We start from the raw sequence: 16,942 nt of genomic DNA, 5'->3' as shown, positions 1-16,942 counted from the left end.
TTCCCGGACCAGGGCTCGAACCTGTGTCCCCTGCATTGGCAGGCGGATTATTAACCACTGCACCATCAGGGAAGTCCTATCTGACTTTTTAATACTAGCCATCCAACTGAATGTGAAGTGGTATCTCATTGTTGTTGTTGTTGTTTTTCTCTCATTGTGGTTTTGATTTTTATTTCCCTAATGACTAATGATGTCAAAAGTCATTTAACGTGCTTATTGACCATTGGCATATCTTCCTTGGAGAAGTGTCTATTCAGATCTTTTACCCATTTTGGAAATTGGGTTGTTTATCTTTAAAAATACTGAGTTATAACAGTTCATTACACATTCTGTATATAAGTTCTTTATTAGATACATGATTTGCAAATATTTTCTCCCATTCTGTGGGTTGTCTTTTCACTTTCTTGATGGGGTCCTTGGAAGCACAAAAGTTTTTAATTCTGATGAAGTACAATTTATCTCTTTTCTTTTGTTGTTTATGCTTTTGGTGTCATATCTAAGAATCCTTTACCAAATCCAAGATCATGAAATTTTACCTGCTTTTTGGCCAAGAGTTTTTATAGTTTTAGCTTTTACATTTAGGTCTTTAATCCATTTTTAGTTAACTTTTATACGTGGTGTGAGACAAGGATTCGTTTGCATATGGTGATCCCATTGTCCCAGCACGATTTGTTGAGAAGACTCTTCCATTTGATAGTTGTGACTATAGATATGTGGGTTTATTTCTGGACTCACAGTTCTATTCCATTGCTCCACATGTCTGTCCTTGTGCCAGTTCCACACTGTTTTGATTATCATAGGTTCGTAGTAAGTTTTGAAATTGGTAACTGTAAGTGCTCCTACATTCTTTTTCCAAGATTGTTTTGACTATTCTGGGCTCCTGTCCTCTTTTGCATTTAGGGTTCATGTGCTTATATTGGCCCCACCTGGAAAATCAGGATAATCTCTCTATTTTAAGGTCAACTGATTAGTAATCTTGTCTGGAAAGTCTTTTTTTGGCCATGTGAGATAACATAATCACAGGTGTAAAACAGAGTGAAGGTCATGGGGGCACAAAGCCTGTGACGCTTAGATTTGTGAAAAGGTGGGAGCAGAAGTTGGATAGAAGGGTATGAATGGAAGTTTCAGAAATATTAATTTGTCCAAAGTCACATTTCAGAGCTGGGATTTGAATGCAGATTTGACCGATCTCCATGTTCTCATGTGCACATCAAATTGGTCTTCATAGACACATAGCTATTATTTTTAAGTTTTCATCTTAACCTGTTGAGTTCTTAGTATATGCTAAGTAGTCCTCACAGCAATTCTATTATGTTTTTCTGGCTCTCACATAGTACCTGGGCAAGTCTCTGAGTGCAGGTAATAGGCTCTACTGGAGCTGGCATAAGAAAAAAAGTCAGGGATCAAGGGGTGTGTTTCAAAATCTGAGGGTAGGCAAGCAGCTAAACCTTAGAAAAGGATTGGAACTGAGAAATGGAAACCCCTCAGGACCTAGAGAGTATTTTTCTTCTGCCACTTTTCTCTGCTTCTTGTTGTATATCTTGTTGTATACCAGTCTGTTGTATCTGCAGACTGGTTACTCAGACCACTTGTTGGAAGGTGGTCATGCCACAACTTCTCCGTCATTCAAGAAAACAGCCCAGACTTAGTCCCATTTCCAAAACTTCATTTTGGGTCAAGTGTCCACCTCTGGATCAATCAGCTGTGGCCCTGCAGTGGTGGGGAAGGGGGGACTGCACCATATACAAACATGGCAGCTGACCTTTGTAGATTTGGGGAACAGTTCCCTGAGGAAAGGGAAGTTGCTGACACATGTGTTAGGTAGACTCCCTAAAATGTGTTCATTTTAGTAACAGACCTGTGCTATAGTCTTTGTAGTATAAAAAATTTTAAACTTACTGAATTGGTATAAGGAAAAAACATATTTCTTTTTGCCTACTCCTCTTGGAATTGAAGAAAGGGACCACAGGATGTTTATGGTGAGATTAGCTCAGACGCTCAAAATAGTTTGATGGCACTCAGGACTTAGTACAAGTGTAGGCTCTTGTGATGTCCCTGCCACTTACTACCTTTTTGATTGAACAAATCATAATTTCTCAGTCTCAGTGTCTTTATCTATATTATAATAGGAGAAAGTAGATGGCCTTTAAAGTTTCTTAACTTATCATTTTAGACTCTGGCTATATTTTGTTATTCTTCCTTTCTACCTCAGCCTCATTTACTAAATGATAAGTGCGATAGATCTAAATCCTGTCCTTGGAGGGCTTTAATCTCATAGAGGCAGTCAAGAGTATTTGTAAACGTGCAGGTCTCCCTGCCATGTCTCATTAGTTAACTCTTACAGACCCTACTGCCAGAGTGTGTTGCCATCCCTCCCCTTTCCATTGCCACTGTATTACCTCTATTATTATAACCTCTTACTGTATCTGTCTCTTGATCACTATCCCTGTCTCCTGTTCTGCACTTTTCACCAATCCAAACTAGAAATTGCCTCTCAAATTAAAAAAAAAAAAATCATACAGTAAAGTTGAATTTTGGGGGAGTATACAGTTCTGTGAATTTAAAAACATGTATAGATTTCTGTAAACACCTCCATAATCAGAATACAGAACAGTTCTATCACCTCTAAAAAAGTTCCTTGTGCTATTCCTTTATAGACACCCTCCCTCCAACCCTAATTCCTAACAAACCCTGATTATACAGTATGTAAACTTTTTTCAAAAATATTTATTTTATTTACTTTATTTATTTATTTATTTTGGCTGTGCCGGGTCTTATTTGCAGTATGTGGGATTGTCGTTGCAGCGTGCAGGATCTTTAGTTGCGGCACGCGGGCTTCTTAGTTGCAGCATGCATGCGGGATCTAGTTCCCCAACCGGGGATTGAACCCGAGCCCCCTGCATTGGGATTGTGGAGTATTACCCACTGGACCACCAGGGAAGTCCCTACAGTATGTAAACTGTTAAAACTGGCTTCATTCACTCATCATAACGCCTTTGAGATTTCATCCAAGTTGTTGGGTATGTTTTTTTTGTTGTTGTTGTTGTTTTTGCTGAGTAGCATTCCACTGCATGGATGTACCACACAGTTTGTTTATTCATTCATCTATTGAAGGATATTTTGGTGGTTTCCATTTTTTAATGATCATAAATAATGTTACTAGAAACAGTTTTGTATAGATTTTTGAGTGAACATCAGTTTTATTTCTCTGGAGGAAATAACTGGGAATAGGATTGCTGGGTTGTATGGTAAGTGTATTTAACTTTTTATGAAACTACCAAATTGTTTTCCATGGTGGTTGTACTATTTGCATCCCACTAGGAGGGTTCTAGTTGCTCTGCATCCTTGCTACCACTTGGTATTGTTCTTAATTTTAGCCATTCTAATAGGTGTGTAGTGAAATCTCATGGTGGCTTTTTTTTTTTTTTTTTTTTTTTGCGGTACGCGGGCCGCTCACTGCTGTGGCCTCTCCCGTTGCGGAGCACAGGCTCCGGACGCGCAGGCTCAGCGGCCATGGCTCACGGGCCCAGCCGCTCTGCGGCATGTGGGATCTTCCCGGACCGGGGCAGGAACCCGTGTCCCCTGCATCGGGAGGCGGACTCTCAACCACTGCACCATCAGGGAAGCCCTCATGGTTGTTTTAATTTACATTTCTCTAACGGATGATGATGTTGAACAACTTTTCATGTGCTTATTTGCCATGTTGTCAAGAACTGTGACTGACATGGGTTTTTACCCTCTTAAACGTAACAAGTTAGCCTGCCAGTTTCATGGATGCTGGCAGAAGTCATGAGACTCTGGAGTCGGAGACAAAGGACTTTATTATTCATAGGACATCAATAAAACAAGCTTCATCTCACATGGGCTACCTTTGCCCCCAAGTCCCATGGAGCTGGTGTCACAGCTGAGGAACCTAAGCTTAAGGGACCCAAATCCTTTATAATGGGCAGCTAACAAACCCACCTGACTTTTGACCTGGAGGGAAACATTATATCTATTTTACTTGACAGTAAACAAACTTGCCCTTTCTCTGGAGGGAGACAGTGATCTGTTCCTCCTGAGAATGTTAGATATGCAAATATCCTTGAAGAGATAGTCTGTCACGAAGGCCTCTTGTACAGAAATGTGAGACACCCGTGGAGAATTGTCTCCCAATGTGTATATCTTCTTCGCATAAGTCTGTTCAAGTCTTTTGCCCATTTTTTTAATTGGGTGGTTTTTCTTTCTGTTGAGTTTTGAGAATTCTTTATATATTCTGGATGCAAGTCCTTTGTCAGATATATGATTTGCGAGTATTTTCTCCCAGTCTGTAGTTTGTGTTTTCATTTTCCACGTAGTGTCATTGGAGAAGCAAAAGTTTTTAGTTTTGCTGCCAAGTTTGGGCCGCAGGTTCCAACCCTACTTCTGTGAGCTGTGGTTCCCACGTTGGTTCATTTTTCAGAGGCTTCGCAGTGCTATTTTGATCTGTTTCCTGCATGTGTCAGTCTGAAACCTGTGCAGTGGTCTCTATTAGTGTGAATTTTAGTCTCTGATCCTGAATAGCATCAGACCCATGCACACATTTTCAGCTTGCTTTCTTCAGTTCTCCTCATTGATTCCTCCTGTATTTTTAAAGTTCTCTTGGGGCTCATCTTCTCTCCTCTGGGTGGAAAGCTGTGGAATTAGTTACCCCACTCTGTCTTGTACTCCCACCGCTGTCTAGGAGACTAGAGAGTGGGAAAAATGGATAGTTCCCCTTCCTCCGAGTTTAGCTCCTGCAGTCTCTCATTCCAGCCGCTTCTGTGAACACCATGTGATTGCTCATGGCTCAAGAGAAGGAGGAAAAAAAAAGACAAGAAAATGGAGGGATTTTCATATTTCCTCTCAGTATTAGGAGTTCTTTTTCTCATTCTTTGAGCCAGAGCTAGAGGAGCTCTCTCTGTGCCCTGGTGTCCATTTCTGGGTTGGCTTGGTGATACTGGAGGGGAAAAAAGGGTAAACTCACTGAGGATTCAGTGATATTCTGAATTCTGGTCTTCTTCCTTAATTCTTCTCCTCCCTTTTGCCTTTGAAAATCCTCAAAAATAGTGCTTAGCGCATGCCATCTAGGTTTTATAGCTGGACTACACCTGTGAGGTCTCTCTTCCCCACACCCTGTGGCTGCTTATTGTCTGTCCTCATTTTTTTTTCTTATATTTATTTTTATCCTTGATTTCCTTCTCGGGGTCACCCATCTGCCTGCATCCCTTAATGTTTAGCCGAAGATTGTTGTTTGTTCAAAGACTGAATTTGTGCACAAACATCTCTAGCCAGTAAGGCTTCCAATGTCTGGCCAACAGAGACTGTGCATACACACAGGAGATGCGAGAGAGCCAGTTGGTGGCTTGAAGTTTGAATGCATTCCTTGGTTCACACTTTGATCCATCAGCAGAGAGGACGTTTTGTCTATCTTTATAGTTGATTTTGGTGGAGAGGATTTATTGTCCTCCTCACTTCATCATACTGGAAGACAGAACTCCACCTCTCAAGTTTTATGTCTTAAAATAAACACCCCTATCCTGATTTCCCCTTTTCACTGAAACAACAATGCTGTAACCCAGACTCTTGCCTGCAGTTTTAAAAAGCCATTATAATTGAACTTCACACGTAACTGCTTCTGTTTACCTCCTACTTATACCACATCATTCATGTTCTGCATTTGCTGTCCTGTCTCTGAGTGTTTTGCAAAAGATGTTCTTCCTGTCCGGAATGTCTTCCCTCTTTTGTGTCATCGCTCCAAGACCCTCTAAGCCTCAACTCAAGGCTCTTGAAGGTCTACATCCCCCACCCTTCACTCCTTGGCCCAGGTGGTCTCTCCATGCTCCCTAAGTCAGAATGACCTCACCTTCTCCCACCACCTCTCGATTTCATAGCACTTTTCTCTTTTTCTTCATTGTTCATGCTGCCTGTGTTTTTGTTTATGAATTTTCACATCTAATAAAATAGAGATAATATCTACCTTGGTTTTTGTGAGAAATAATTATCCTGAGTACCTGTCACAATATTAGGCATGTAGTGAGTGGTGGCAAACAGTAGGGCCTTGAATGCCGTCTCAAGGAGTTTAGATTCTATTCTGATGCTTTAATTACACTTGTTTTCTTGGTGAATGTTAAATTATCTCATTTGGGACAAAGTATTCACTTTTATATCGTTGAAATGAAGTTGTCTTTTTGAGCCAAATGACATAATGTAGTAAGAACACAGAGTATTTCAAGAAGATTGTACTTTGTCCCTCAGGTTTAAAATGGTAGCAAATAAGAAGGATCTGGGCTTCCCTGGTGGCGCAGTGGTTGAGAGTCCGCCTGCTGATGCAGGGGACACAGGTTCGTGCCCCGGTCCGGGAAGATCCCACGTGCTGCGGAGCAGCTGGGACCATGAGCCATGGCCGCTGAGCCTGCGCATCCGGAGCCTGTGCTCCACAACGGGAGAGGCCACAACAGTGAGAGGCCCGCGTAACGAAAAAAAATAAAAAAAATAAAAAAATTTAAAAAAATAAAAAAAAATAAAAAAAAAGAAGGATCTATTAGTCCCCCTTTTTTTAATACTAAAATCTTTTTTTATTGTGGTAAAAAACACATAACATACAATTTACCATCTTAACAATTTTTAAAGTGTACAGGGGCTTCCCTGGTGGTGCAGTGGTTGAGAATCTGCCTGCCAATGCAGGGGACTCGGGTTCGAGCCTTGGTCCGGGAAGATCCCACATGACACGGAGCAACTAAGCCCGTGTGCCACAACTACTGAGCCTGCACTCTAGAGCTCGCGAGCCACAGCTACTGAGCCCATGTGCCACAACTACTGAAGCCTGTGCACCCTAGACCCCGTGCTCCACAACAAGAGAAGCCACTGCAGTGAGAAGCCCGCGTACCGCAACGAAGAGTAGCCCCCGCTCGCCACAACTAGAGAAAGCCTGTGTGCAGCAATGAAGACCCAATGCAGCCATAAATAAATAAATAAATTAATTAATTAATTAATTAAAAAATAAAGTGTACAGTAGTGTTAACTATGTGCACCTTGTACAACAGATCTCTAGAACTTTTTTGTCTGGCAAAACTGAAACCCTATACCCATTGAACAGCAACTCCTCTTTGCCTCCCTTCCCCCAGCCCCTGGCAACCATCATTCTACTTTCTGGTTCTGAGAGTGACTAATTTAGATACCTCATGTAGGTGGAATAATGTCTTTGATTTGCCTTTTTGTGATTGGCTACTTGACATAATGTTCTCAAGGTTCATCCATGTTGTTGCATGTGATAGGATTTCCTTCTTTTTTAAGGCTATATAATATTCCATTGTATATACCATGTTTTCTTCATCCATTCATCCTGTGTTTATAGATTCATCCTTTGATAGATATTTAGATTGCTTGGCTGTTGTTAATAATGCTGTGAATGTTGTGAATAATGCTTGAATGTTGTGAATAACAACTCTTGGCTGTTGTGAATAATGCTCAGTGAACATGAGTGTGCAGGTATCTCTTCAAGATCCTGTTTTCAGTTCTTTTGGGTGTATACCCAGAAGTGAGATTGCTGGATCATATGATAATTCTATTTCTAATTTTTTGAGGAACCATCATACTGTTTTCCCCAGTGGCTGTACCATTTTACATTCCCACCAACTGTACACAAGGGTTCCAATTTCTCCACATCCTTGCCAACACTTGTTATTTTTGTTCTTTTTGATGATAGTCATTCTATCAGGTGTGTGGTGCTATCTCCTTGTGGTTTTGATTTGCATTTACCTGATGATTAGTGACATTGAGCATCTTTTCACATGTTGGCTCTTTGTACATCTTCTTTGGAGAATTGTCTGTTCATGGCCTTTGCTAATTTTTAATTGGATTTTTGTTGTTGTTGAGTTTTAGGAGTTCTTTACATATTCTGAATATTAACCTCTTATCAGATATATGGTTTGCAGATATTTTATCCCATTCTATAGGTTGCCTTTTCACTCTGTTGATTCCTTTCCTGTGTAGAAGTTTTTAAGTTTGATGTAGTCCCATTTGTGTATTTTTGCTCTTGATGCTTGTACTTTTGGTGTCCTGTCCAAGAAATTGTCTCCAAATCTAACGTTGTGAAGTTTTTCCCCTATGTTTTTTTCTAGGAGTTTTATAGTTTCATGTCTTCTGTTTAGGTCTTTAATCCAGTATTAGTCCTTCTTAAAGTGTTCTTTATATTATTGGGCAGGAATAAGAAGTTTGTTCTTTAGTATGACAGTAATTTGTAATATTTAAACTTCCTTTTTCCCTCCTTTCCTCCCTCTCTCCTTTCTTCCATTATAGCTTGAAGATGATAGACTCATTCATTTTTTTTTCTTAATTGCTTTGCTGTGAGTAGAATGATAGTGAATTCATTTTCAACAAAACTTTCTTGTTTGCTCTTTGATTAACAGGAAGAAGATGAGTCTTAAGTCTGAGCGCCGAGGAATTCATGTGGATCAATCAGAGCTCCTGTGCAAGAAAGGATGTGGTTATTACGGCAACCCTGCTTGGCAGGGTTTCTGCTCCAAGTGCTGGAGGGAGGAGTACCACAAAGCCAGGCAGAAGCAGATTCAGGAGGATTGGGAACTAGCAGAGCGGTAAAAGGACTTAACTAGGGGTGGTTTAACAGTGATATAACTGGATACATAGCTCTGTCATTGTCAGAATACATTTTTTTCTTCTGTTTTGATCTGTCAGCAAGTCAGTTTAATATTAAGAGAAATGAATTTTTTCCCCTCATTCAGCGTTTAATGAGTAGCTTTCAGTGATTTCTTTATTTTGTCTTTGTCTTCACTTTTAATTGTTCTGTGTTTGGGATGCGTTAGTCTTAGTTCTCTAATAAAGACAGTAAGCTCCTTGGAGTGGAAGAATGGAGATAAACATATTTTGTGGTGAAGATTAAATGAGGTTATTGCACATGACTTTCATCAAGCATTATTTTCCTTGTTCTTTTAATATATCCAGCATGGCATCTGGCACAGTGATAAGCACATAATAATAGAAACCTGTTGATTTGTATATATAATCCTTACATTATGGAAATTTAACTTTTCTTTAAAAAAATGGCATTTGTTAGTATTATGCAGAAATATGATTATGATAAAAATTAAAACATAGAATGTCTAGTGAGCATAGGAACTAATAAAATACCATGAATAATGTTAATCCTTTACCAAAACATCCTAGAAACTGTGAAGCTTCTCAATAAAAGAAAGACTGATCTCTGACAGCTTTTGCTAGTTTTTTTTTGTATTTAATCAGGTATATTCGTTGAGTGACTACTTTGCTACCATCTGTGATGAACTCAATATTATAAAGTACACTCGCTGCTTTCAGTGACTCCATAGTCAGTCAAAGACAGCAAATATAGACATATAACATTAACTCTTTCCTCGGGTTTCCCATTGCATTCCTGATAGTCTCTGTAGCTGATCCTATTTTAGAAAGAAAGTAGAGGCCACTAGGCATGAATTCCCTTAGCTTTCTCCCTGGTTATCAAACTGTGTCTTTATAGTAACTTCTGTTTTGTCTCAGAGAAAGATGTGTGCGTATTCCATTCTCACACCAACACCGCTACCTGTGATTTTGTTGCTGTTTCTTACTGCTTCCAATTGCGACCTTGCTTGAGATTTCCTACAGCACTTTCTGATATTTGAACAGGCATGAGAATCACCTGGAAAGCTTGTAAAAACCGTGGTCACTGAACCTCACCCTCAGAATCTCGGATTCTTGTAGGTTGGGAGTGAGGCCTGAGAGTTTGCATTTTTAACAAGTTCCAAGGTGATGTTGATGCTGCTGTCTGGGGAATCCACTTTGAGAACCATAGTTCTATAGATAGCCTTTGAGATTTACTATAAATACCTCAAATTCAGCTGGTCCAAGGCCAGATTTCTTGCTTTTATTTACTCTAATCCCCACTCCCAGCAGTTCCTCCTAACCCTCCTCCGGTATCAATTAACGACATCACTATTTATTCAGTTGGCTAAAAAACATTAATTTCTCCTTCACCTCCCACACTGTTTACAACTAATTAAGCAAGTTCTGCTTATTCTAGCTAAGAGAAGTGTTTTGAATTTCATCCTTTCCTTTTTTCCAGGTTCTTATTTCTCTCACTTAAATCTTTGTAATATATTCTTAATTATTGTCTCTGTCCCTAGTCTCTCTGCCCCTCAGGTTGTCACACAGCTACCTGCATTACCTTTAAAACACAGATCAGATAATGGTAACTTACTGGATTATAGTCTTTCTTGGTTCCCCACCACATGATGAAATCCAGGATTATAGCAGGCTTGGCAGTCAAGGTTTCATACCACCTGGTGCCCAACTGTACATCCAGCATCATAGTCCATCACACCGTCAGTGATCTGACTACGTTGAATGAGCTTGGTCCACAACAAACGCCACATCCTTCACATGTGTAGTACCTTCTTCCTGGAATGCCCTTTTACCTGGCGGAATCCTCTTGATCCTTCTAAGACTGGCCTAAATGTCACCATTATAAAACCTTCTTGGACTCCTTCAGCAGATTTAGTTTATTTTTTCCTATGTTCTCATAGCACTTGGGTTTTGCTCTCTACTCTAGGCACTGTTACATTGTGTGGTAATTATTTACTTGTCTTTTTCTCTCTTCCAACCTCGAGGTTGTCAGGGAAAAGGACTAGACTTTACTTGCTTTATGTAACACTAGTACAATTGCTGAATGAACATGATCCACGGAGAAGTCCCTCTTGAAGTTTGTAGTAGCACATAGGAGAGCTTCCTGTCAGAGACCTCAGACCTATTTGGTGTATTTAGCCACTAGCTCTACAAATTTTAAATCCCCAATTCATTGAGTTATTACCTTTAGATACAAGGAGAACTTGGAGAATATCAGGGTTAAACTTAACCTCTTCTTGACTTACAGACTACAGCGGGAGGAAGAAGAGGCCTTTGCCAGCAGCCAGAGCAGCCAAGGGGCCCAATCCCTCACATTTTCCAAGTTTGAAGAAAAGAAAACCAATGAGAAGACCCGCAAGGTTACCACAGTGAAGAAATTCTTCAGTGCTTCATCCAGGGTTGGATCAAAGAAGGGTAATTTTCTGATTCTCTTTTTTCTTTTGTGCCCAAAGAGGTATAGAGTAGATCCACAGTGTATGTGGGCTCAGCTTTCTAATTTCTGTAAGCGTTCAGAGAATATCAGCGCAGACTTGAGATGTTGGGTTTGAGGTGCAGATGACGTTTGAAATCTCTTTGGTTGGAGGACATTGTGTTTTAGAGAACTTATTTACTCTATAAGAGGAATAAAAGTAATTGAAATATGTAGTTTTGGTTGTAAAATTCATTCCCATCCCATCTGTTTGGATGTTTTATTTTTTGTGCCTTTAATTTTTGGATATTGGTTTATTCTCCTTTGTTTAATATCCTCACTATCCATACCTTATCAGAAATGACTGTTTCTAGCCTTAAAGTTGTCTAAAAAAGAAGTTTTCTGAGAGCTTGTTAGAGAGACAGCCTGTGTGTTGAGGAAATACTATGTAGAGAACATGTAGGAAAAGGCTTACTTTTGTATGTACTTGACCTTATTCATCCTACTTCTTAAAATTCGATATTAAACAAGCAGGAAGATTCTCGCTAGTGAGCAGATAGGCTAGTTGAAGTGGCCTAGTAGGAAGCAAGAAAGAATGTCTGTTGTTAGGGCTTAGTCTCTGAACCTTTATGTTGGTAATCAGAGCTATGCAGTAAATTTGAAATGGTGAGGGATACTGGGAACCAACACTGATGCTTTCGGTAGAGCTGTTCTCTTAGACACTCCCTTGCACCCCCTCACCCCCTGCCCCCCAACCTGGGGTAATTGTCATGAGATTTTTGGTCTGCTTAAAGGAAGGGGCATAATAATATCACACCTTTAAAAAATTAATAATAATAATAATAAATATTACACCTTAAGATCTTTTCTGGTCTTTCAGATTTAATGACTTGGTTTTTGTTTTATTAAAAGGAACAATTGCTTATCTAAAAACACAGCACGTCTCTTTAATAGAGGCAAACCTTTAAATAATCTTTTTGTTCACGTGAGTTGTTCTTGGTTGGCTGTCACTCAGCAGTTTTCTCTACAGTAGTAAGAAGGGAAATAATCAGTACCTGCTAGAGATTAAATGTATTTGATAAGAATGTATTTGGCTCATGATTTATTTATTAGAAGATAATGTAGTAGGGTGATTAAAACTGTAAGCTTTGGAGTCACCCTGGTTTGAGTCTCAGCTTTGCAGTTTGCTAGCTGTGTGACCTTAAGCAAGCTAATCTCTTTAAGCCCTGTCTATTCTGAGGGACAGTAATACCTATCATAGGCCTGTCTTGAGGATTAAATGAGCCGATGTGTGTACAGAGTTCAGCACAGTACCTGACACACATAGTTAATCTCCAGTAAGTGTTAGCTATTTTAAAATGCCTGTTGTTTTTCTGACAAAATAATCTCTGCTGGTAAGGAGCTCAAAGGTATTGATCAAAGCCATGCATTCCTATTTAGCTTAAATTCTGTTTCCTGCTTTGAGAAAGTCTCATTAACCTTATGAATTTATAGATGTATGGTGAAATGGTATATGACAACAGATGAAATAGTAAAGAAATTGTAAAACACATCAGCTGTAACTGCCACATTTTACATAACAATATGAAAGCCCATAAAGGTTAACTAATTTACCCAGGGTCATATAATGAGTTGATGTATTAGACCTCAGGTCTCCTAACTCCTGGTTAAGCTTTTTTCCATTATATCCCTTGACCTTGAAATATGTGTTTTTATCTATAACTGTATCTGTGTCTGTATCTAGATAGATAGATAATGAAGTTTCTATTACTGAAGTGCTTAATAGTCACATACATTCATTGACTATACTTGGCAATTTAAAAAAATCATGTCCTAAGACCTTCTGTACAGTATACATTATATTATGGAGAGAAGATTTGTACTTTAAAAGAAAAATTTCAAGTGATTTTTTATCTTAAAAACTCTTATGTGGAATAGTTCTTACTTTTTTCTTCTCTTTAGAATGATAGATTTTTACTTTATTTTTTTTTTGATCTTTAGCTGTTTTTTTGTCTATAGAAAGCATATGGTGAGAAAGACCTCAGAGTGTTGAGGAAAAAATTGATGTGTGTACATTAGAAAAGAGGATGCTCTTGGATCTTTGTTTCACAGATTGCTTATGTAACTCTGCCAGGCGAACTTTGCATTTCAGGCTGATTATTTGTTTGGCCTTTGCCTGTGGATAAAGTTAGCCTATACTAAATGCAGTTTTAATTTATTGACTGTAGACTACAATAAACCTTTTGTGTTCTGTATTCTTTATTTCACTTTGTTAATCCAAGATGTCCTTGCTCTTAATATTTTACTTGCTTCTATTGGTAGCATGAAAGAAAGCTCTTAAGCCAGGGCAGGTTGGTAGTATATAGAAGTCAAATAACCTAAGGGATTTGAAAAGTATTTTAACTTCCTGTTAGAATTGGCTGTCCCTCCAGAGGAGGTAAATGGAACAGCTTGACTGTAAAGACTCAGAGAATTTACTTTTAGTTCTTTACTCTCCAAAGTAAGGTTGAGTGAGCTATAGTTTAGAGTAAATCATATGGGGTCAGCCAAGTCGAAATACGTGCTCATATGTTCCAAAATGCCCTTTTCTTTTGGAGCTCAAGTAGATGTTGTCACCCAGAGTAGACTCTTGTGTACATCTTTTACAAACTAATCTGAAAGCAGTGCTCTAAGGAGGAATATCTTTTCTTTTTTTAGAATTAAAATACCAATCTTTCTACTCAGACCTTAGAGTCTAAATACTGTTCTTCACTGAAGTGAATTAAGGTTCCTTGGAGAAATGACTGATTCTGGAACTTGAGCTGGGAAAGAAGGGCCCCTCAGAAATGTTGGGGACAGGTCAAAGGCCCAGAAGTCAGCTTGAATGGGTTCCCACTGGCCAAAGACAATAAATGGAGTGTAAATGAATAAAACAATAATTCATTAGTCCGTCCAACTAATAAAATAGATAAATAATTAAATAAAGAGGAGGAGAACCTTACCATAGGATCTTGACTAATAAATATAGGAGTGATGGAGATAGAAAATCACCATTTTGTAGTCATCCTAATAAGAATTGATTCAGACAAGTTTCATCAGTGTGGATGCTAAGTCTGGGATGAGAGGAGGGGGTTTCCTGAGGAACAAGTTATGAACATGATCTCAAATTAACTCCCACAACTTATTTATTAATTCCAAGTAGGGAAATGGCAGCTACATAATGATGGGGGGAAATGGACATCCTGTGCCTCTAGATATGTTACTTTGAGAAGAACACAACATGAATTATGTAATAACTAAGCTGAAAATTTATAACCTGAAATCCAGTCATGAGGAAACAGTAGAGGAACCCAAATTGAAGTGCATTGAATAAAATAAACTGGACTGTATTCTTCAAAATTGTCAGTGTCATAAAAAAACAAAGGAAGTCTGGAGAACGTTTCTAGATGAGAGGAGACTAAGTATACATGACCACTAAATGAATGTGTGACCCTCAAGTTGATCCTGTGTAAAAAACAAATACTTTTTTTCAATAACTACAGTTAGCAACAGAATATCCTTGTTGCTGAGAAATACTCATACTATAAGGGGTAAAGCGCATGAAACATACAATCTACTCTGAAAAAATTTAGAAAAATAATACACACAGACATGGAACAAAATGTTAAAATTTTGTAAATCTGGATAAAGGGTATAAAGGAATTCTTTGTAACAATCTTGCAGATTTTCTGTAAATTTGAAGTTATTTCAAAATAAGATTTAAAAAACAAAACTATAATCCTCTTACACTCAGTGCTATCCCAAGACCCGAATTTCAGATGTTAATTAAGTTGAAGCATGGTGTTAATTACATCATTTGAAGAATTACTAATGAATTGCTACTTTAATCATGTGGGCCTCTTTGGTACTTAGATGAAACTGAAGTAACGATTCCCCAGGTTGAATTTGGAACCAGTTTTATAATTGTGCCTGTTTTTACAGTCATTTCTCAGGTACACTCAGCTTGATTGCCTTTTCTTGTCTACTCCAAAAATTTTTTTATCTTGTAAAATCATCTTTTATAATGTTTTGAATATAATGTATTTGGAACATGATCAGTTTCTGACTTTCATTGATAAGGACAATGAGAAATTTTTTCCCTGAACCAAATATGTGGTTTCTTTTATTTTACAATACCAACTGGATATCCAGCAAGTCTGTCCTGTTCCGACCCCAACTACGCAGAGTCAGCACAGACTCCATAGGTTAAGGGCTGGACCCCACAAGACTGCCCCCACCTCAGATGCCAGTTGCAATCCCCAGGAGTGGGGACACCCGTACTTCTGACCAACCAGGTGTAAATAGGGGGTTCCCACAACCTTCTCCTTAGGTTTGATAATTTGTTAGAACTGTCTCAGGAAGACAGTTTGTTTATGCTTATGGGTTTATTAAAGAATACAACTCAGGAACAGCCAAATGGAAGAGAGATGCCTAGGGCAAGGTAGGGGAGGGGGGCACCAAGCTTCCATGCCATCTGGGCATTTGCTCCCAGCACCTCGATGCGTTCATCAATGTGGAAGCTCCCCAAACCTTGTCATATAAGGGTTTTTATGGAGGTTTCATTTTGTAGGCATGGCTGATCAAATCATTGGCCATTGGTGATCAAAAATATCTATCCCTGGGCCAAAAACCAAATATATATATTTTTTATTATACTACAGACTATCTGCCTTTTAGTCCATATTATATATCTATGGTCAAAACAGCTGAAAAAGTCAGAAGAACTATAATATTCTACTGAGTTGTCCTTATTCTATTTGGATAATCTGAGAAACGTGGGATTTTCAGTAAATTTTTTTAACATTGAGATACAAAATATGTTTTTAGTACTAAAATGGTGTTAACCATCTTTACTACATGATCACGCTCTATTTTGATATTGACATTTTTAGGTTGTGTTTACTCTTTCACAGCTATCCTTCAAATAGCCTTTTTGTTGAAGATTTTGCTTTTATAAATTTATTTATTTATTTTTGGCTGCATTGGGTCTTTGTTGCTGCACACGGGCTTTCTCTAGTTGCGGCGAGAGGGGGCTACTCTTTGCACAACTGCAAGCGGTGCGCGGGCTTCTCATTGCGGTGGCTTCTCTAGGCGCGTGGGCTTCAGTAGTTGTGGCATGCCGACTCAGTAGTTGTGGCTCACGGGCTCTAGAGCACAGGCTCAGTAGTTGTGGTGCACGGGCGTAGTTGCTCCGCGGCATGTGGGATCTTCCCGGACCAGGGCTCGAATCCCTGTCCCCCCTGCATTGGCAGGCGGATTCTTAACCACTGCGCCACCAGGGAAGCCCCTTGAAGATTTTGCTTTTATAGGTTTACTTTATTGAAGATTTAATTCGATTTAATATGTCATCTGGCTTGCAGACAGCCTTACGTAGTAGGTGCTCAGTTGATACTCGTTGCTTAATTTAAATAGGAATAAATATGCTGTAATGATAGGAGGGAATTATGGTGTGACTGTGAAGAACTTGGGCTTGGGAGTCAAACAGATCTGGATTTAAATCCCAGATTATCTTCTTTTTCTTTGTTTTTTTTGTTTGTTTGTTTGTTTTTTTGCGGTACTCGGGTCTCTCACTGTTGTGGCCCCTCCCGCTGCGGAGCACAGGCTCCGGACGCGCAGGCTCAGCGGCCATGGCTCACGGGCCCAGCCGCTTTGCGGCATGTTGGATTTTCCCAGACCGGGGCACGAACCCGTGTCCCCTGCATCGGCAGGCGGACTCTAAACCAGTGCGCCACCAGGGACGCCCTCAGCTTTTCTTCTTAACCTGTGTAACACGTCTCACGTAAATGACTTAACCTCTAACCTCATTGTATTCATGTGTAAAATGATAATTCCACCTACCTAACAAAAAAATTTTATTGGTGT

General features: G+C 39.2%; 1 protein-coding gene across 11 annotated transcripts in view; it reads left to right on the top strand.

Moving 5' to 3' along the window:
- Window positions 1-16,942, top strand: part of RABGEF1 (RAB guanine nucleotide exchange factor 1) — an 88,203-nt gene that overhangs the window by 43,912 nt on the left and 27,349 nt on the right. For 10 of the 11 annotated variants that reach the window (XR_012326041.1, XM_019921908.3, XM_033841103.2 and 7 more), the window contains 2 exons: window positions 8,409-8,594; window positions 10,901-11,067. Coding sequence is in view for 9 of the 11 variants with exons in the window: in XM_019921908.3 (XP_019777467.1) it covers window positions 8,409-8,594; window positions 10,901-11,067 (353 nt within the window). In the remaining 2 variants the exon portion in view is untranslated. Of the gene's footprint in view, window positions 1-8,408; window positions 8,595-10,900; window positions 11,068-16,942 lie in introns of those variants that run through there. The other variant, XM_073792043.1, reaches the window with a different exon arrangement.

Source organism: Tursiops truncatus, chromosome 15, assembly GCF_011762595.2.
Source record: "Tursiops truncatus isolate mTurTru1 chromosome 15, mTurTru1.mat.Y, whole genome shotgun sequence".
In the NCBI taxonomy this organism is placed as follows: Eukaryota; Metazoa; Chordata; class Mammalia; order Artiodactyla; family Delphinidae; genus Tursiops; species Tursiops truncatus.
Note: the sequence above shows the minus strand (reverse complement) of the source record. Positions and strands in the feature narration are given on the sequence as shown.